The 22,449-nt window shown below is 29.3% G+C and overlaps 1 protein-coding gene across 1 annotated transcript; it reads left to right on the forward strand.

Moving 5' to 3' along the window:
• The first annotated feature begins 13,630 nt into the window (after nucleotides 1–13,630).
• Nucleotides 13,631–22,116, forward strand: LOC117925892 (TLC domain-containing protein 4-B-like). The gene is made up of 9 exons (XM_034845002.1): nucleotides 13,631–13,747; nucleotides 16,775–17,005; nucleotides 17,229–17,317; nucleotides 17,402–17,540; nucleotides 20,069–20,143; nucleotides 20,375–20,496; nucleotides 20,576–20,651; nucleotides 20,825–20,884; nucleotides 21,799–22,116. The coding sequence occupies exons 2-9, from the start codon at nucleotides 16,868–16,870 to the stop codon at nucleotides 21,925–21,927; spliced, it is 828 nt and encodes a 275-aa protein (XP_034700893.1). The 5' UTR covers nucleotides 13,631–13,747; nucleotides 16,775–16,867; the 3' UTR covers nucleotides 21,928–22,116.
• The last annotated feature ends 333 nt before the right edge of the window (nucleotides 22,117–22,449 follow it).

A 22,449-nucleotide genomic window follows, 5' to 3' on the forward strand; every position in this document is an offset into this window, starting at 1 on the left:
ATCCAAATACCTTCATCCAATTTGAAATGAGTAGAGATTGTTTAGAAGTAGTAACTTTGTTTAGTTTTTGGGTTATTTATGATCTAATTTGGAATAAATGGTCGAACTTGCCACGTGTTTTATTAATTTTATTCATTAACTTTTTTAAGAAGAGTTAAATAAATTAACAATATTTTAGTAGAGAAGTGTCTCTAATAAAAATTTTAGAATTAATTAATTAAAAAAATGAAAATATCTTCCCCATTTTGAATTCAAGACTCTTAGGCCACTCATGAATTTGAAATCGATATAAAAAACTTATCTTAATTTTGAATTCAATGTCTATTCCTCAAATTTTAGCATTTGAATTACTTTTAAATTAGATCCAAATACCTTCATCCAATTTGAAATGAGTAGAGATTGTTTAGAAGTAGTAACTTTGTTTAGTTTTTGGGTTATTTATGATCTATTTGGAATAAATGGTCGAGCTTGCCACGTGTTTTATTAATTTTATTCATTAACTTTTTTAAGAAGAGTTAAATAAATTAACAATATTTTAGTAGAGAAGTGTCTCTAATAAAAATTTTAGAATTAATTAATTAAAAAAATGAAAATATCTTCCCCATTTTGAATTCAAGACTCTTAGGCCACTCATGAATTTGAAATCGATATAAAAAACTTACCTTAATTTTGAATTCAATGTCTATTCCTCAAATTTTAGCATTTGAATTACTTTTAAATTAGATCCAAATACCTTCATCCAATTTGAAATGAGTAGAGATTGTTTAGAAGTAGTAACTTTGTTTAGTTTTTGGGTTATTTATGATCTAATTTGGAATAAATGGTCGAGCTTGCCACGTGTTTTATTAATTTTATTCATTAACTTTTTTAAGAAGAGTTAAATAAATTAACAATATTTTAGTAGAGAAGTGTCTCGAATAAAAATTTTAGAATTAATTAATTAAAAAAATGAAAATATCTTCCCCATCTTGAATTCAAGACTCTTAGGCCACTCATGAATTTGAAATCGATATAAAAAACTTACCTTAATTTTGAATTCAATGTCTATTCCTCAAATTTTAGCATTTGAATTACTTTTAAATTAGATCCAAATACCTTCATCCAATTTGAAATGAGTAGAGATTGTTTAGAAGTAGTAATTTTGTTTAGTTTTTGGGTTATTTATGATCTAATTTGGAATAAATGGTCGAGCTTGCCACGTGTTTTATTAATTTTATTCATTAACTTTTTTAAGAAGAGTTAAATAAATTAACAATATTTTAGTAGAGAAGTGTCTCTAATAAAAATTTTAGAATTAATTAATTAAAAAAATGAAAATATCTTCAATTTATAAAATTAATCTTTTCTATTTTTGAACTAAGGATATTTTTATCAAAAATAGATTATTTTTAAATTAAAAAAAAGTGAAGGATTAGGTTTACAAAGAGGCAAGATTTCGTTCTTACCCCAAAATTTAATTAAGGAAAAATGAAAAAAAGTCAACTAAAAACCTTGAAACGACCATTCAAGTTTATCCTAACAACTCTGTAGTGGATAATGCAAAAACTTTCCCTTTTGACGCGTGTGCAACTCCGCTGCTTCTTCTTCCACTCCTACCTCAAGAATTCAATCTCAGATACTAGAGAGTAGAGAAATGAATCAAGAACAGTTTACCATTGGCCAAGGTCCAGTAATCATAGCTATGAAAGGTCACCCTGGCTCCGGCAAGAGCACGCTGGCCCAGTCCATAGCCAGAGTGTTGCGATGTCCCCTCATCGACAAGGACGATGTCCGCGACTCTACTTCACCTTTGGAACCTTCCACTCCGGATCGACTCCTCAACGCTCTCTCATACGACGTCATCTGGCAGATAGCCTCCACTCAGCTTCGCCTCGGCCTCAGCGTCGTCCTCGACTCCCCTCTCTCTCGCCGCTCCCACCTCGACAGCCTCCGCCGCCTCGCCGCCTCCTCTGCCGCGTCCCTCCTCGTTGTCGAGTGCCGCCCTAGGGACCACTCCGAGTGGCGCCGCCGCCTCGAGCGCAGGGGCCTCGGCGAAGGCGACGGATCCAGCTGGCACAAGCCCTCCACGTGGCAGGACCTGGAGAGGCTCCTGGAGGAGTACGACGGGTGCACGAACTACGAATTCGGCGATGTTCCGAGGATGGTCGTGGACACGACGGCGCCGGTGGGACTGGGGGAGATGGTGTCCGCTGTGGTGGAGTTCATTGCTGCTCATGCTGGTGGCGGACATTCTCACAAGGTGTCCAATGAGGTGTCGACACGTATGTATATTGGATGTAATTCTTAAAAGTCCAGATGTTTTTTTTTTTTTTTTCAAATTTCAAACAATATATTGTATATTTTGTAAATACATGTTGTTGTTATTAATGATGAAATATATATATATATATATATATATATATATATATATATATATATATATATATATATATATTAAATTGTATAATTTTAAAATATATTTAATATTAAAATTATGATCAATTTTAATTTAAATGTGTTCGATGATATAAAAAATAATAATATATGTATAATTTTTTAATATTTGTATTTAATAAATATATAGATTATATAAAAAAACCTAAAAAAATTTATGTTTTTATATTTTTAGTAATAAATTAAATAAAATCTAAAAATAAAATAAATAGAATTAATTAATTTAATAATAAAAAATGGATAAAATACCTGAAAATATTGATTAAAGGATATTTCTTCCCAAATTATTTGGATCCATCCAAAATCAGTGATATATTTGGATATTTTAAACTTTAGTTGTTATGAAGAAAATACTATTTTTTTTAAATCTGAAACTTATACAATAATACCTTTTCTAAGGTCTCGTGCTCAAAGCATTGGGCCCCAATCAGGCCCAGAGAGAAGCCCAAATATTGAGGCCGAAATCTGGCGTAGGGGCGTTTCCGTTGGTCCTTAACTCAAGTTAGACCTATATTCTAACCTTTAACCAGACTTGTGTTAAACCAAGATTCTCATAGTTAATCATGGTTGCAACGGCCAGTGGAAACTACAACCTGCTGTAGTTGGGACAATGAGCGAAAAGGTTTGGAATGAAGAATTGGTATTTTCCTATTTATAGTAGTAGTGTAGGCCCATATAAATACTTGTGGGGTCATGGACTTAAATTTGAAGGACAACCTAGGCCGTATCTAATAAGTCTCATGTGCTCCATTCCTATTGACGCCAATGCCATTCCCTTTCTTGTTTTGAAATCAATCTAATTAATGCTACGATATTTCTCCCACCCCTCTACGACAAGAAAATTGTCTTTATTAGGTGCGTTTCTACACCCACTTAGAACTAATAATGTATTAATTAATGACGATTACTTATAGGGCACATAGGTATTTAGTTAGGTTGACAATTCCGAACAAAAAACTTTTAAGTGCCTCTTCACTTTCGAATCCTTATCTAATAAAGATTAAGAAGTTAAAAATGCTGAGATGTTTTAAGTATGTAGTTAAGGGTGTAAGTGAATGTAAATTAACCAAGTTTTTAAATTGCTATTTTTTTTCTTGAACTTAAAGAAAAAAAAAGAGTTAAGGAGGTCACGACAACAAATTTTTTGACCAAGTGTTTATGCCTTGTTGTAAGATCAATTCAAATTTAAATAAAATTGATCCATTTTTTATCAGATGTTTTTTTAGCCATTGGATCAAGAGTTCCTTTCATTTTTAACCTAAATGTTTCAGTTTAGGAAGGGGGAATACTAGTAGTTGTCTTTCACTCCCTTTGAGCTCTCTTCAATCCAAATTAGACGTGTTTGGTTTTTGAGAAAATCCTTCTTTACCTTGATTTCTAGAGGATTTTTTCAATTGGATTTTCTTTAAAAAAAAAAAAAAGGCATATGAAATGATTCCAAACTAACAGATAATGTGGTTTCCACAATTAACTTAGTTTCCATTCAAAGACCTTGGAAATATCCATTCTTTCTTGGTGTTGATACATAAAAAACAACTCATACTTTCCATTTTAGCTAAGTACATATAAGATCTTTCAGTTAAAGTTTCAATGATACATTTTAAGCTATTACCAATTCTGATGACTTATGATCATACATTGTCCATTCATGATGGTCAACCTCTTGAGTATCCCACTCTCTACTAATGGGAAACCTTAGATTGCTTCATTCCCAAACCTTGGATCATTAGAGTGCATGCAATCCTATCTTAGGCTTTCCTATATCTAAGCACATAAGAAATTAGGCATTCAAAAACCATAATAGATATCATAGATCTAGAAAAAATGTCATCTTCATGATTTGGATGTTCCCAAATTGATTCTTGTCGATGTAGAATACTCTAAAACAGTACATGATTTCATAAATTCAATCATGTTTCACCCGATGACTCCTCATTGAGTCTAGGCATTGAGATGGTGGAGGTCTCCAAGTTAGAGGCTAGGATTCTCTCTATGGACTAAAGGGAGAGAATGGCAATTGAAGCCCTAACGCCTAAAAAAGATTGTGTAGTCACTCTTTATAAATGCCAAATCTTAGAAAACAGGTTACTAAGTGGAAAATCTCCCAGTGATTGATACTATCTTTTACCAATGGAATTTTATCTAGGAGCATCTAAATAAAAGATAAATTTTTTAAGCCTTACACCTAAAGTTTTTGCTTTTTTGTCTTTTGTTGCATATAGATCTAGTGTCCTTAGGTAGATAGAAGCATGCACTTATGATCAAGGGGTATTCCAACATGCATCACATGCATTGTATATGCTAGGGTGAATTAGGAGTTACATGGAAGATCCAAGTCATGAATTCCTTGTAAGATGATGAATTGTTCACAATTGGTTTATGAACTTAAGTCACCTATCTAAGGCTATAGTAACCAATTGATTGGAAAGATGACTTGTCTTTGTCATTGGGTTAAGTTTTCTATTGTGAGTGCACTAGTATGTATGATTATACATTGAACAAGACTTATAATAAGTCATGACATTAGCTATCATGTAATCATGACCTCACTAAGTTATTATACCATATGAACGTTCAATCTTAAGAAAATATTGACTTAGTGTTAAGGTCATCAATGGTTTTGAGTTACAAGTGAGACCTTAAGGTCATTGTTGATTAAGGCAAATGACAATTGGTACTCTTAAGATAGGCTCCATGATATCTCTTGAGTTTGAGATAATGCTTGGGTGATCATAAGGGCTTGTGATCATGAAATATTATGGTCGTAATAATTCATTTAGTGGAATTTTATATATGCTCTTATAGAGTTAGAGCTTGTTAGTTGTTCACATAGTAGAAAGATTTGAGACTTAAGAATGGTAGAGATGATCTTGAGAGGTTGATAGTTTTTACCTCATTAGATTACAAACACCTTTTCATAGGGAGCTTGCATGGAATGGTTAGTAGGTTACAAAATCGAGAAATTAATTAAATTGGATTTAATCAATTTACATCTCGCTTTACTTTCATAAGATATTATAGTGCAATTGATTTTCTATGATGAAATTTTGAATCAACTTCATAATTAATTTTTTTTAAAAAAAACACATTTTAGGATAAAGAGCTTCTTAAAATCATTGTCAAATAGACTTTAAGAGTGCATTTGACAATGATTCTAGGAAGTGTTTTTACCATATCTAATACTTGAAATTTTTTATTTTTCAAGTATTAAAAAAATTAGAAATATTTCCTAAAATCACAGTTCATTTTTAGAGTAGTTTTGATTTTTTATTTTTAAAATTAAAAAATAGCAATAACTTTTATACAAGATATAAGACCTCTTAAAGATATATTAAAAAAAATAATGATTAAAAAAAACTATTTGAAAATTTAAACTACCTTAAATTTTAAAAATTATGAATGTGATTTTTAAATATATAAGGTAAATATAATTTTCTAGAAGAATCACTATTAAGTGTTTCTATAAGAAATACTATAAGTGATTTTTCAATTTTTTTAATGTGATTTTTCTTCAAAAACACTTTTTTTTACACTAAAAGCGCTTTAAAAATATTGTGATGGATTACCATAATTTTGTCAAATATTAATAAGAAATTGTCTTTTGAATAAACAACTTCAATTTAAGGCCTTGTTTGGGATAGTTTATGTTTTTTATTTTAGGAAAACGAATATACAATTTTTAAATAAAAATATTGATATGAAAATAAAATAATAAAAAAACTTTTTGTATGAATCAAAATAGAGTTTCTACAGGAAACAACAAATCTTCATAGTGAATTATTTTTCCAGTCATAAATTCTTTGAAAAATATTAGTCAAATAAGTATAAAAACTCACATTAAACTTGAGGCTAACAGACAAACAGGAATTTCATTTTGAGGTGACAGTTGAACTGAGCCTTGCGAGTTTGGGGTAACCCTCAATCCTATTCATCCCACATCGGTAACGCAGTGCAACCTATAAAGTCATACCATATTATCATAGAAGATGTGTGTAAGGAAAGTAATCGAAGACGTGCAAGACACAATTTCTCCTAAATTATCTCATATTGGAGGATTTTGAAAAAATATATATATATATACAAATTTTACAAAATATAATAATTCAAAAATATTTTAATAAATATTTGAAAACAAAAAATGATATTTGTGTCAACATCCCTTGATGTTAAGATTACTTCCAATACAAGAATCACATGTATCAACATTGTCAGGGAAAGCAAGTTAATTAGAGCAAATTCACAGCAAAAACAAACCCTAAAAAGAAACTAAATCTTAGCTCCCTTTTTTAGAGCTCGTTTGGTAGTGATTTTAAGGAACGATTCTAATTTTTTTAATATTAGAAAATTTTTATTTTTCAAGTCTTAGAATAGATAAATCGAACATATTATCAAACATGCTCTTAAAAAATTAGAATATTAAACATTTATTTCATCACCAACATATTATCATTGGAAAAAATAAATCGAAAAATTTCCCTGTTTAAATATTTTATACATAAATAGTATAATTTTATAGCGTCTGTCTAGATATATTTTCTATTTTTCTTTTTTATAATAAGAAACTTTTAGGTCATATTTCGTTTGAAAAGTTTGAAGCAAAATGTAAGAGAAAAGCAATAGAGTAAAAAAGTAAAAATAAAGAAAAAATAAAAAATAGAATTAAAGTTTTTAAATTATTTTGATATATTACTTCAAACTTTTTTTTTTCATTTATTTAATTATTCTATATAAAGATTAAATAATTTAAAAATATACCAATTTCTCAATAATTTTAATTATATTTTACTTGCTTTCATATTTTCCATACCAAAACCAAACATAATAAAATAATTTTCTTTACTATTTTTTTCTTTCCTTGGAACTTTGCAGGAACCAAACATAGCCTAGAAAAGTATAATATTTAACACACAAAAATTTTACTTTTGGAGAAAATATTTCTATTAAAAACACTTCAAATAGAAATACTGTTAAACACATACTAAGTTTGAAGGGTATACATCTTACCCTATTTTGGAAAAAAAATAATTTTTTATAATTAAGATTATAAGCATGAATAAAAAACCAAAATAGAAATTTTACGACTAAAAAATATAACTTTAATTTTCAAATATTAAAAGACAAAAAAATTATGGTAACTAGGTATTATTGTAAAAAAAAAAATATCAGTTACCAAGGACCACTAATATTTTACCATTTATCTAAAATTTCAAAAATCTCATAAAATATTATTTAATATTCATACTTATTTATTTCATTTTTAGTCGATTTATTCAAGCTTTATTTTAAGAATTTAGTCCTATTTATTTGTTCATATTCACGAATTAATATGGTTTAATAGATTATTTTGAATTATAGATGATATATTATCATTAATATTATACTTGGATAATAGTAACAAATGGTTCCATGATGTATAATATGATAAATAATGTTTAAATAAATGGTTTTAATTTCATTTGCCTTATGTTTAGTAAGCCTTTGGTAAACCAACTTAATAATTTAAAGTGACTTAATGACTTAATTTAAGTCATTAATTAAATTAAGATGTTTAATAAAGTAACTTGATTTAAAATAAAAAAACAACTTAATAAATAAAACCGATTAACTTATTTTAAAGTTCACATCTTTATTATATTTTTTTACCTTCATTTGTCTTAATTACCTTTATAATTTCCTTTACTACTCCACCACCTTCAATGTTACTCAACCTCATTTGCCCTAGTTATAATTTATCATAATAAATATGTTAATTTAATGATTTAAAATATGTTTTAAGTTAATTTCATTAAACAATCTTAATACTTAAAATATAAGAATTAAGAAATAAGTTTTAAGTCAATAACTTAAATAAAATTTAACTTAAATTCAACTTAAGTTATTAAATAATAAGTATTAAGTTTTACCAAAGACTCCCATAGTTATTTGAAAAATCTTAAAATATATTAAGAAATGATTAAATTCATTAAAATTTTAAAGATTATTTGCTACAAAGTCATTAAAATTTTAAATTTTTTTAATGTCATTAGTTTGGTTGTTTAATTTGATATATTTTCATAACTAACATTAAAATTACTTAATTTTTTGAATAATAATGAGTATCATTAATTTCATTATAATTAGAGATAATGAGTAGAATATATTATAGTTATATAAAGAAAATGAATTTGGTATTAAGGTATGAAAAGGTAAATTGGATATGAAAAATATGACCAAGATATGAAAAAAGTTGTCAATGTATTAAAGAATAAAAATAAGAATGTCATGTGAAAAAGGTAATCTAGCTATGAAACATATGACTAAGATATGGAAAATATTATCAAGGCATAAGGAAATAAAAAATATGATCTAGATATAAAAAATCCACATCGACCCACCAAAGTACGAAAGTTAGAATCTCTTAGAAAATTGATTCCTTTTTGAAGAGTGCATAATCGTATGGATAAGTTCATAACGTGTCAATTTGGGATCCACTTCGAGATTTTCCTTGAGAGGTATGAGAATGAATTGGAATGTAATAATATCATTTTATACGGACACAAAATAAAAGGTTTTCTATTGATTCAAATGTTGTACATATGGGATAGGGATGGAAGAAAAGAGAAAAATTGAAGATTTCATACAGTATTTCTGATTGAAAAATCAATTGATTTATTTTGTACCATTCACTCAATGAGAAAATAAGTAAAAAAAAATATGATTAGGGTATGAAAAATATAAATAAAATACTAAGGTATGAGAAAAATAATCTAAGTGTAAAAAAAAATATTAAGATACATAAAATATGACCAATATACAAAAAAAAAGTGATTAAGATAATAAGATATAAAAATATGATCAAGATACAAAGATATAAAATATAATCAATTTATTTACGACAAATGTAACTTATGTATAAAAGAATATAATCAAAGTACAAAAACAAAGTGATTAAGGTATAAAACAAATGTATCTTAGGTACAAAAATTACAATAATGTTACAGAGGTGTATGAAATATGTGATCTAAGTGTAGAAAATATAACAAAAATACTAAAATATAATTGAGTATAAATATACAAAGAATATGTGTAAATTAATAAATAATTTATTATCATTTATCATAAACATTTTCTAGACATATTCCTATTTTCATAAATAGATAAATATTATATCAACCTATATTTTCTTTTATCACAAAAATAAAATTCATCTATGTCGTATTAAGTCACATATATTTTTTTTAACTTTTCATTCTCTTTTTATACGTGTTTACTATAATTTTGATAAATGTTAAGTAAAAACTATTTATTTAAATAAAATATATTTAAATAACTTTTATCTCACTATTTATCAAGTTATAAAATTATATAAAAATTTTCTTTAAAATAATAATTAGTCAATTATAAAAGATCGGTAAAGTTTTTATATTTTTAAGATATATGTGATTCAAATCTATTTGAACTTTTATTTATTTATTTTATCCATCTTTTAATTTTAATTTTATCTTGAATATATTATTGGTGTAAATATATGATATGATATACCCAGATGACCGGTTTTAGTCTATGGAACCTTTGAAACAAATATAGCCTTTAATCCAATGGTCCAAAGTTGTCATTGTTAAGAGGCAGTAACCATGGAGGAAAATATCGGGATATATCGGCGATATATCGCCGATATATCTTGTATCGGGAGGCGGCGACACGACATTTTGAGGAGAAAAATCGAGGAGAGATATTTCCGTAAATATCGCCAAAATATCGGCGATATATCGGCGATATATCGGTTCAGGGAGATATATCGGAGATTTTTTGAAAAAATCGCTTCTGGTGGCAAAATATCGGTGATATATCGCTGATTTTTTTGTGATATTTCCCCTCCTTCATGCAACTTGATCTGACGGCCCAGATCACGCCCGTGTTGATCCGACGGTCTAGATGTGATTCCAATGGTAATATGGCGATCCAACGGCCAGATTGCTCCCAATTTTTTATCCAACGGCCAAAATTGATTTTCAACGGTAAATTAATGTTCCAACGGCTATTTTGGCCCAAATTTATTCTATAAATAGCCCAAATTTCATCTATTTCATCCATTTTTGCTTTCATTCTTCATTTGCTCTCTCATTACTCCAATTTTTATTAAGGTTGCTCAATTATTTAATCATTTTAAGGTATATTTATTTTAAATTGTAATTAATTTTGTTTGCAATTGTAATTAATTCATGTATTTTCAATTAATTAGTATGTTTGCAATATGGATGATTTAATGCTATTTTTACATTCAATTGTAATTAATTTTTATATTTTTATTGAATTAACTTAGGTTAATTTGATTATTTAATTATAAATTGATATGTTTATTTTAGATGATTATTTGTGATTTATTTTCACATCTAGAATTAAATTAAACTAGTTAACTTAGCTAAATTATTTAATTAATTTAATTAACATGCTAAATTATTTAATTAATTTAATTAACATGAACTAGTATATTTTGAATATGAAATATGTTTATTTAATGAATTTAATGTGTACAAATTATTGATATTTAATGAAATGAAATATTTTATGTGACTTTATAATGAGAACAATTACAAAATTAACATTTCTTATAGATCGATATGATATAATTACATCTAATATCGCAAATTATATTATATATATATATATATCAAATTTTTCAATAAAACAACTTTAAAATGTCCATTATACTTCTAATTATATTATTATGAGGTTTTCCTTACATTTCTATGAGTTTTTAATAATTTTAAGCCTACCGATATTTTTTTCCAGAATATCTGCCGATATATCTCCGATATATCCGATATATCCGTAAAATCGAAGTACTGATATATCCGTGATTACCGATATTTTCATCCTTGGCAGTAACGCCCTTGATTTGAGTCCTCCTGTTACGAGAAGTGTAAATTTTTGTTTTTAACTTTTTCTCAGTTAAATAAATTAACTTAGAGTAAATTTGGTGGTAATTTTATGAAATATTTTCAATATTTTTAATACTTTTAAAATAAAAAATTTTAAGTGTTAAAAATATAAAAAACATTTTCTAAAATTAATACCAAACGTCTTCTTAGAGTGCGTTTGATAATGATTTTAGAAAAGATTTATAATATTTTTAAGAATCTATTTGGTATTAATTCTACAAAGTGATTTTAACATTTCTAGTACTTGAAATTTTTTATTATTCAAGTGTTAGAAATACTAGAAATATTTTCTAAAATTACTCCTAAAAGCACTTTAACACTTGAATGATAAAATTTTTTAAAATCACAGCGAAATTAGCTCTTAAAGTTACATTTGACAGTGATTTTAGAAAATATTTTTAACTTAAAAAATATTTTTAAAAAATTAGATATTTGATAAAATTAAAGAAACACTTTTAAAAATATAAAAAATCAATAATTTTTTTTAAAAAATATTTGATTAGTTTTTATAAAAATACTTTTTAAATATTAAAAAATAATTTTCATAAAAATACATTTAAAGAAGATATTTTTATTAAAAAATACCTCTATTGAAAGCACTTCCAAAACGGTGTTCAACATTTTGAGTAGAAATACTTTTTATGATTCTAAAAATATCAATGAAGATTGCAACAATATGTTTCGAAGCAGAAAAAACAAAAATATGCCACTCGAAGTTAAAATAACACAAAATACTGCACACAAGAAACGGATAATGATTATCTCTGGATTCTCAACAGCCTGAGAATTGAAAATAAAAATAAAAAATAAAAACAAACAAACAAACACCTTCCACAAGAAAGAGGAATAAAGTTTTGGAAAGTCGAGGGCGTGCTTGATGATGTTTTAGAAAACAGTTTTTTGAAATAGAAAATTTATTTATAAACTTAAGATATTAGTATTTTATATTTTTGAAAATAATTTTTATTCATAAAACATAGTAATGAGACTAATTTTTTTGAGTACTCATTCTATAGGATAGGACGAGTTTAAAATTTAAATAAATAAATTATGAGTGAATTTAAGATTTTTTTTAAATACGAAGAAGGTTCTATTATTGTCTTATTCCATCATAATTATTATAATATTAATTTTAAAAATCAATTTAATTTAATTTTTAATTTCTATTTTAATATATATATATATATATAATAATAATAATAATAATAATAATAAAAAACTTTTCAATAAAATAAGTTATAAAAAATTATAATATTTTAATTATTTATAAAATATATTTATTTTAATGTAATTAAAAAAATTTTAAAAATAATTTTTTTTAGTAAAATTAAAAATTCCTTAGAAAAGAGTTAAACCGGATGAAACACACCCATCACCATTTGTCCTTTTTTCCATAAAGGAAACATGGGTCTTTCCTATAGGAGAACTTTTTTTTATTGGTACCAATTCAATACTAAACAAGTCCGAGCTAATTGAATAGTTGTATTAGAAATTCCCTAAATCGGTTTGCCATAAAGGATATAATTAACAACTTGAAGGTGCATATTATCCCTTTCTTGCAAATACCGTGTGCTATTTCATATGTGACTATGGATCGAATCAAAACAAAATACTTTTTCTTGGTAGATGTGACCCCTGGATATAGATCCAAAATTTTCAATTTTTTCTCTTCCTTGGATTTTTTTTTTCTCATTCCTGGTGGTATCAAGATGCCGATGTGCTGGGATATCTTATTTGTCTCTCTAGGAAACTGATATCTATCTCCAGAAAAGATTTTAAGTTCACGCCTGTTTTTTTTTTTATTATTATACAACTCGTATCAAACTTATCCCATTGTCATTCCTAACTATTTATACCGATGTAATTATTAATTAAAATAACCTAGACAATATAATGATAACAATTTTAAATATATTTAAAGAAAATATATAATAATTCTCAAAATTATGCTTGGATAGCAGCTGAAAACTAATTTTGTTTTGATTTTGAGACCAAAAAAGCTCGAACAGTCACTATCATAATATAAGAATTCAAATTCGTGGGAGAAGTGTACATTAAAATGGGGAAGGTTGCAGGGTTGCAGCCTTAGGCCCCTTTGTATAAATTTTTAATAAATGGAGGGTATGGAAACAAAAAAGAGAAGAAAAGGGGCAGACCACAGTTTTCGCACGTGGTAAAAAGGAGCAGTGAGTTTTCAAGTTTTGATAGTGACTCACTCCCTATAAATAAATTATATCTAAATTTATTATCAGTTTATCACCACCGTTACCCCTTGCTCTCGCTCTCTCTCTCTCTCTCTCTCTCTCTCTCTCTCTCTCTCTCTCTCCTTTTCCGGCGTTTTCCGGCTAGATTTCCTCTTTTTCCGGTCAAACTCCCATTATTCTTCCTTTCAGGTGACCCTCCGCGTCCTTCTTTCCTTTTATCTTACCATGCTTTGCTGAGCCTCTGTTTGGTTCCGGAGAAAACAGAGGCACAATAAAAATGGCTGTGTTTGGTCTGGCCCTTAGATGGGGAAAAACGGTGGTTTTTTTTCTTTTCTTTTAGTTCTCTGTATTTCTCGGCGATCCAACAGGACTTGTGATGTTTTCTGATCATCTTGAAATGAAGCTTTTGCATGAATATTTGTTGATTAGCTTACTTGTTGAATGACGGGTTTGTGGTGCTTGGAATTGGTAGTATGTTTTGGCACTTTAAAGCGAAGTGATGATAATAATTTCTGCGAAGTATACTAATTATAAAGGGGTTTGATAATGATAATTATGTTTCCTTACAAGATACTGATACGAAAATTTCTAATTCTTTTGGGGATTATACTGCCTTGAACTTTTTAGTGAAAGGGAAAGAAAAGTAACAAGAGAAATTAACATCTTAACAAAATCATACCAATTCAGCATCTCTCTCGCACACAATTTGATTATAGTCTGTGGTGAATGCTTTTGCTTTTTCTTGGTAATGCTTCTCTGACATGAATCAATTGTGACCAATCAAAATGTTTTCCGGGGTCTGGAAATGCTTTCTTATTGGTGGAAAATATAGCTTGATGCTGTCTTATAACACAACATAGTATGGAAATCAAAATAGAATCTCAATATTCTGTGTTTGGGTGAATGATTAGCTACATGTACAGAGATTGAAATGATAGGATTTATGTCGTAATAGTTACCCTTATGCACCAACTACATTTAGCATTGTCACAGTATCTTAGAAATGTAATCATGTTTGGCTATTCTTTTTAAACTTGATTTCCATTGTCAATCATATTATTGACACTTCTTGTAAACATACAGTGACTTGCAATGATCAGGGTGTTTGATGAACTTGTTTAGCTCTACTGAATGATGCTTTACTATAGATATAGGGATAATGTTGCTTATGATGTGATTACATACTTTAAATTTGTTCTATCATGAATTGGCTGAAAGAAACTATGGAAAGCTTCAGTACCTTTTGTCAATAATTGTAACAAAACTCTCAAGACATATTAAATTCCAAGTATCCTTTCTCAACTGAAGGAGAAAAAAAGGAGACATGGGGGAGTACTCTATTTATTATAAACATGAAATAGTTTTACTATTATTATGAAGTTGATATGCATGCCATGGGTGGTTGTTATATAATATGCTAAGGCTGATTTCATCAGTTGAGACTTATAATTGTTGAGTATCGTTATTGGACCAATGCATTCACCATTTTGTGGACTTTAAGTTTCAGAAGTTAAATAATTGATTTAATGAGCAAGCCATGGAACTTCTTATCTTTAACAATGGTTATGAATCATTTTAAATCAACAATTTTTGCAGCCTTGTATAAAGTTTTGTTCTAAGATATGATGGAGCTGGAGGTAATTCTTTTGAAATTTAAGTTGCAACATAATGTGCTCCATGTACTTCATCATCTAAATTCAGAAAAAAAATGTCTATGATTTGTGAACTATGTTGAAAAATTGTGAAAACAAAACATGAAAGATTTACCTACTTTCAGTTCCTCCTATGTTGACTCTCCTGCTCTACAACATAACTAAAAATTTCAGATATGACAATGATTAAAACAAAACTTTCATGATATAGAGGATGGTTCTCTTATAAATTACTTGGGTATCCAAATTTCTATTGAAAGAGAAATTACTGACAAATGTTGTCTTAATTCAATTATAGATGATTTTTTATTCAAAGGACTATAACTTAAGGTTCATGATATATTCTTTTTTCATTTTTTTTATTTGTGTAATCCTTGATTAGATATGTGTGGAATATAATCTTTTTATCAATTTTTTTTCATTTTTTTCTCCTATGGAAAACAATTCCAGTACTTTAGTGATCGAAGAAACCCTCAGTAGGTATACTTTTATATGAACTTAATTGGGTTGAAAATTACTTTTGGTGTAACATAATCCTAGCTTGGAACTCCTTTTACAGTAAGAATATATATAATAAGAATCATTGTAAACAGAATATATTGTTCCCCTAGCTTCACTGCCCTTGAGCTGTTGAGGCTTTACCCTTTAGATCGAATTTGTATGATCAGAAAATGACTATGTGAATTCACTCAAAACAATAGGCACATAAAAAAAAAAAAAGTGAGAATTGTGTATATGAATGAGTTTGAGCAAAATGGGAAATAAATAGAGGAAAGGACCTTCTTTTCCACCATATACAGGAAAGGGAGGAGGAGGAAACATGACAAATACAAAAATTGTGTATCCTAAAAGCAAGAATTGTCAGAGGCTTGGAGATGGCGGTGGTCCTGCCAGAAGATGAATCTGCTTAACAGAGTGCTCCAACTGTATATTTGTTTGGGAAAAAAAAAAGTTCTAAATGCAGTTATACCAACTGGAGGAGCCTTGTCTAAGAATTTTTCAAAATTTTATGGATCTCATGGCCCCCTTCTGATCCTCAGATAGTTCAGCCCCTGATGTAGCACTGAGCATTTAAATTCTACTTACTCCTGTAAAAGGAATGCCTATGTACAAGCTTGGTTTTGGTGTTGTAGATGGACCATATTCTCTGGGTCTTTACCAGTCTTTTGAGATTGAAATGTGTCTATTATTGAAAATGACTATCCTTTTTTAGGGTTTGCTTATCAGATTATTTAGCTTTTTTAATAGCATAGCCTTTTCAGAGATGTAAAAGGGTCGATTGTTCTGCATCTCATTTAGTCTTTGTTCTCTCTCTTTCTCTCTCTCTCTCCTCTTTTTTTTTTCTTTGGATCTTGGCTGAAAAACAATGATGTAATGTTCTATCCTTTTCCTTAAATTGTATAAAATCAAAATAATAGCCTCTTGTTTCTGATAAAATATTGATTTTGGTTACTGCACTGGGCTGTTGAGTACTATCACTTCAAAAATAGCAATTTGAGATTTATCTCACCTTAATTGCTTATGTCATTTCCTTTTGTATATTCTTCCTTATTCATTCACAAAGAGAAAAGGAAGGACAGAGATAATAAGAGGATACAGAAAGTTAGGCAACAACTAGGGCTTCTTGTTTGCAATGTTGGCTTGCTAGTAAGATGTAATGCTGGCTTCCAAAACAGCAGCTATGGAGATCAAATCTTACCAGAATCAGGCTGGAGCTCTTCTTAAGGAATATGTGCTAGCAGATTCTTTTATACCCTATGCTTCGATTATCGGTGGTCTTGTCGCTTGCAAGATGGTATGTTCTCATCATTCCTTTTAATGGTTCCAGTATAATAGGTGCACATAAATTAGTCCAATTAGAGCTATTATTTACATTTTGCTGCATATAAAATCAAATCTTAGTTCTTTAGGTTTTCCTTCTATTATTTTTTTTCTTTTCTTTTTAAAACAAGTTTTGAGGCTCTTTTTACATTTTATTTTTATTCCTTTGTTTCCTCTTAGAATTCTCTCTTTTCCAGGTCTATCATCTTACTCAGTTGATCAGTGCAGTTCATTTTAAGAGCTTTTCCAGCCTTTCAAAAGTCCAACGTAATGAGTGGAATAACCGGTGTGTAAATATTTCCACTTAGTTCAAATTTATTTATCTTACATTATTCTATAATTTTTATATCTGTCTTTACTGTTGTTGCAGGTCTATATCTACTTTCCATGCCATTTTTATTACAGTTATGTCATTATACTTCGTGTTCTGGTCTGATCTTTATTCTGATGAACTACTTGCGGGCTTTGTTACATTTCGGAGCTCATCACTATCTACATTTTCTTTGGGGGTATGATTATTTCTTTTTTCCCCTCACCTCTTTGGGTTCTTTTTCTTTACTTGAACCTTTTAAGATGGTCTTAGGTCCTTATTTCTGTTTTATTTAGATTTGGGATATCTTTCATGCTTGGCTTTGTATAATGTACCTTTGGGAGGGCAAAAGGACTGTTTTAGTCAGAACTAGAGCAACAAAATAAGCAGCATTCTTCTACTGTATTTGTTACCGACAAGAAACAGAATAGTTTCCTTTAGCGCTATCTCTTCCAGGTGAAAAGAAAAGAGACCTCAATTGATGTCAATTTTGTGGAAAGATTGAGCTATTTGTCTCTCATTGTATTAGATATTGTTTATATAGTGGTTTTTGTTGGCTATTGAATTCATTCACTGAGTTTTTGCCATTGAAAGCCTACATATTTGGTATTAAGGCACTTCAAAACATGTTTTGGTAAGGTTATTTCAGGCGAAAATGTACACAAATTCAGGCCTTAAAAAATGTAAATTAGGGCAATTCTATAGCCAATCAGATATCCACCTTTATATATTGTATCCTTTTCAGCCGAAATTATGTTGCTTGGTAAAATGCGAAAAATATGTGGTAGCAAGATCAAGTGGAAAGCTAGAGCACTAGTTAATACTTACAGTATCTAGAAGACTACCTTTACTAGTTGAAGATTTTTCTTAAAGAATTGGATTGAGGCCAAGCTACTAACTAGTTAATAATTAATAGTATCTAGTTCACCTCTATTGGAGAAAAGCATGATTAGGTGGATCAACACTTCATCAAGGAAAGATTCAAGTAGCAACAGATTTTGATGGGGGAAAGCCTTTTAAAGTTTATTCAAGGAAGAAAGGAAAGACCTAAGTAAACTTTAAGTAGGATTAATATTAATTAGAATTGAATAGGGATTGGTATTTGTTGAAGTCTAATTAGGATTAGCTAGTTGAGTTATAATATAATTAGAATTTGAGTCATGATAGGTTATTAGAGTCCTAGTAGACTTTGGATGTTATAATTAGAATTAGAATCATAATAGGTTATTAGAGTTCTAGTAGACTTTGGATTTCTTAGAGAAACCTATAAATAGGCTAATCAATGTAAATCAAAGGAATAAATTTGATGAATAATATTATACTTTCTTTTATTGCAAGGTTGCAACCCTCAATGGTGAGACTCCATTGATTTTTCTTCTAGGTGAGACTTCTAGAAGGCCTTAGTGAGACTCTAAGGTTTTCCATATTTTCTTCATTGTTTCTTCTTTCTCTCTATTTCTTATCTTATAATTTTCTCTGCCATAAAGTTTACTCCTTGTTCCTCTCCTTACACCCTAAAAATAAAACCCTAGCCCACCTACCCTTGAGTGTAGGCAACCATCCTAGGGTTGTCCTACATCAGATTTGTACTCAATTCATGAAAACTTGGGATTAAATGGCTGATGTTCTTACTCTAGATATGACAAGTTTTGTTCCATGCGATGCTAGGCAAGTCAGGCACATGTAACGTATAGTTGCCAACTTAGGAGTTTTGACAGTGTAGTTGGTTAATAAGTGAATAGTAATAGTCATAAATTTCTCATATTTTCTCTTTTTTTTTTTTTTTTTTCACATTAGAAACAGAGGCTATAGGGTGTTGGAGTCACCCCTACCCAAATCCCCCACACCTCTTCCTTTTCTCTATTGTTCTCTTGTGTTTTTATTTCTTTTCCATCAAACAACTCTTTCTACAAGGTTACACGTTTATCTGCCATCATCTAGTGTAACTGCTAACAGCTCAAGCTGCCAACTGCAATTATTCAGGTTTAAGTCTTGAGAGCTATCACTTCCTACAAGAGTTCTGGAGATTAGGACCATACATGACCGAGGCAACTCTGCCTTAAGATGATTAAAATGGTTGCCTTACCCATTTAAACAAAGAAAAAGAAGACAAATTTTCCCATTGTTCCTGTTCTAGATTTTTCTCAATTTGTAACATATTATCTAAAGGTCTCATGATAATGTGTTGTTTCATACTAATGAAAACTTATATAATACCAATGAGAACTAAATTTTTTCATAGAATTTTCTCATTGTTTTAATGTTACAGTCAAAGTACTAACAAAAAACACCTCAGTCTCATATATCCAATGTCGATGAAAATTTTTTGAAGGCTTCATTAGTTTAGGCCTCATTAAAATTATTGCATTTTTCAATTCTGACAATTGGAAGAAAGCTTATTATCTTTATAGGGGTTGCACTTGAACCTTTTAGCTATTGATTCAAATTTTAAAACTGTAATTAGGTTGTTTTCCTTATCATAGAATGCATTAAAAAGAAAAGCTTCTCTGTATAAATAGACAAATATATATTCTAATTTACTTATTGTAATAAAATAGTGAATTTTTTTTTTCTTGGGATCCTCTACCCAACTCACCTGTCACTAGATGCAACTTTTGTGAACCAACAATGGCTAACAACCTTCTCCTTGTGGCAGTGTTTACATTACCTCCTGTTATCCAATCTGAGAAGCAAGTATATGTTTCATATTTTGATGTGTTTTGACAGGTTTCTGTTGGTTACTTCCTTGCTGATCTTGGGATGATATGTTGGTTTTATCCTTCCCTAGGCGGAATGGAGTATGTAAGTACCCTCTTTTGAGTGTTTTCCCCCCTTTTCCATTCTGTGATTTAAAGAAAAAAAGCCTAATGTACATTTCCATAAGATGGTGGATGTGTGTGTGACCAAAAAATAAGAAGGTGCAAGCCTAGGTTGTGGTGGAGGTGGGGGTGGGAGGAAAGTTGATGTTTTAGCTTGTAGAAGTAAAAACTTGAAATTGGTTGGGAAATCAAGGCACTGACATTGTCATTTCAGGTGGTTCATCATCTTTTATCTATAGCTGCAGTGGCATATGCAATGTTGACTGGGGAAGGGCAACTTTACACCTACATGGTTCTTATCTCTGAGACAACAACCCCAGGGATCAATTTGAGATGGTAACACCCAACTAATAAAATGAATTGACAGGTTTTAGTTCTGCTTTCTCTTTTTTGATTTGCAACTTGGGTTTGTAAGGTATCTTGATGTTGCTGGAATGAAGAGGTCCGGAGCATATGTCATGAATGGGGTTGTGATTTTCTTTGCTTGGCTGGTGAGTAAAATCAATTTACTATTATTTGTTGATTTAATATCTTCTCTTTTAATTTTTGTTGTTTACTTTGTATGATCAAGTTATGGAAACCTTTTTTCGCAAATCAGACATGTAGCTTACATTATTAATCTTTATTCCTTGACCTAATTACTAAAATATAATGTTTTCTGCAGGTTGCCAGAATACTCCTTTTCATATACCTGTTTTACCATATCTACTTGCACTATGATCAGGTAATAACACTCACTACCTACAAAACCACTAAGATATATACCTAGGAGGAATTGTCCCATGGAACCCTTGTACACTGCATAGCAGAAAGTGCCTGCATACAATAGAAAAGCAGCACAGATGCTTGATTTTATTTTATTTTATCCTTTCTATGAGAGTTGCTGGCTTTTTCTTTTTTTTTTTGTGCCTCTTCATTCTAGGATCTCAGGAGATGCAGTTTTGTTGTATGGCTTGGGCTTGTTTTGCTTCAAACTTAAATGTGCTTATGGATACACTTCCTGTTCTATGTTTTTAAAATTAAAAAGAAAAAGGAAAAAATGAACATAAAAAAATTGTAGTAACTTTTATAGAAGATACAAGAAGTATTAAAGGCTTACATTGAAAAAGTAATGGTTTTAAAACCTGAAAATTCTTGCAATTTTAATTTTTTTTAAAGTGCTTTTTAAAGGCATAAGTTAGGTGGTGTTTGTTTTTTTGGCTTTTTGCTGAAAGCAATTTAGTTTTAGAATTTAGGTTGTTTGTTTTTCTATTTTTTCATGACTTATTATAAACTTTTTACTAAATAGAAAAAGTCAAAATATGTAGTTTTTTTTAAATAGAAAAAATAACATATTAGTTTTTTTTACTTTTTAATACTTAATAGAAATAAAATACTATAAAAACAAACAACTTAATATTTAACACTATCAAGTATTAAGGTTCTATTTAGAATTAAGTAAAAAACAAACACCACCTTAGATTTAGATTTATACTTTTTGTATTAGATGCTCTATTTTTATATAATTTTTTTATTTTAAAAGTAAAAAAATAAGAAGTGTATCCAAGTAGGATACTAAGTTCTCACATATGCTTATGAAGTAGTTGTGTCACCTACTAATGATGGCCTAACCATAATGTTGTTTTCTCATCCAAACAGGTTAAGCAGATGCACAACATTGGGCTATTCTTGGTAGTAGTTGTTCCATCAGTGCTTGCTGTCATGAACTTGATGTGGTTTGCCAAGATCATAAAAGGATTGAAGAAGACATTGACCAAGAGACAATGAGGCATGCTTTCTCTTTATTTGGGTCCTTTATCTTGTGCATTCTGTCTCCCTCTCTTTCTCTCTCTCTCTCTCTCTCTCTCTCTCTCTCATCATAAGAATGTATAAATGGAAAAAGAGGCCACTCATCATAAGAATGTATAAATGGAAAAAGAGGTCTGAAGCTAATTCATCATTGGGTAGATCACCAAAGCAATTATTGTTTGTGATTCCATGGAAGTCATACATCATTTTTTGAAAAATATGGCTGTTGTAATGCCTGGGAAAGAAAAAAAAAAAAAAAAAAATCAGTGATGATGGACAAGGTGTAAACGTGTATATTCAGAAATGACCTGTAGAGTTCACGTTCCCAGGAAGCCCTAATTTTTATTGTAAACTTGCAAATTGGCTGTGTATATTATTAAAATCACCTGAGGATTTGAATCGTCGTGGAAAGGGATTTTGTTCATAAAACCTGTATGAAGTCTTGAAACATGTTAAAAATGTCTCCAACAAGAAGACACTGCACTCAGCGAGGGAGGATTC

Source organism: Vitis riparia, chromosome 12 (genome assembly GCF_004353265.1).
Source record: "Vitis riparia cultivar Riparia Gloire de Montpellier isolate 1030 chromosome 12, EGFV_Vit.rip_1.0, whole genome shotgun sequence".
In the NCBI taxonomy this organism is placed as follows: domain Eukaryota; kingdom Viridiplantae; phylum Streptophyta; class Magnoliopsida; order Vitales; family Vitaceae; genus Vitis; species Vitis riparia.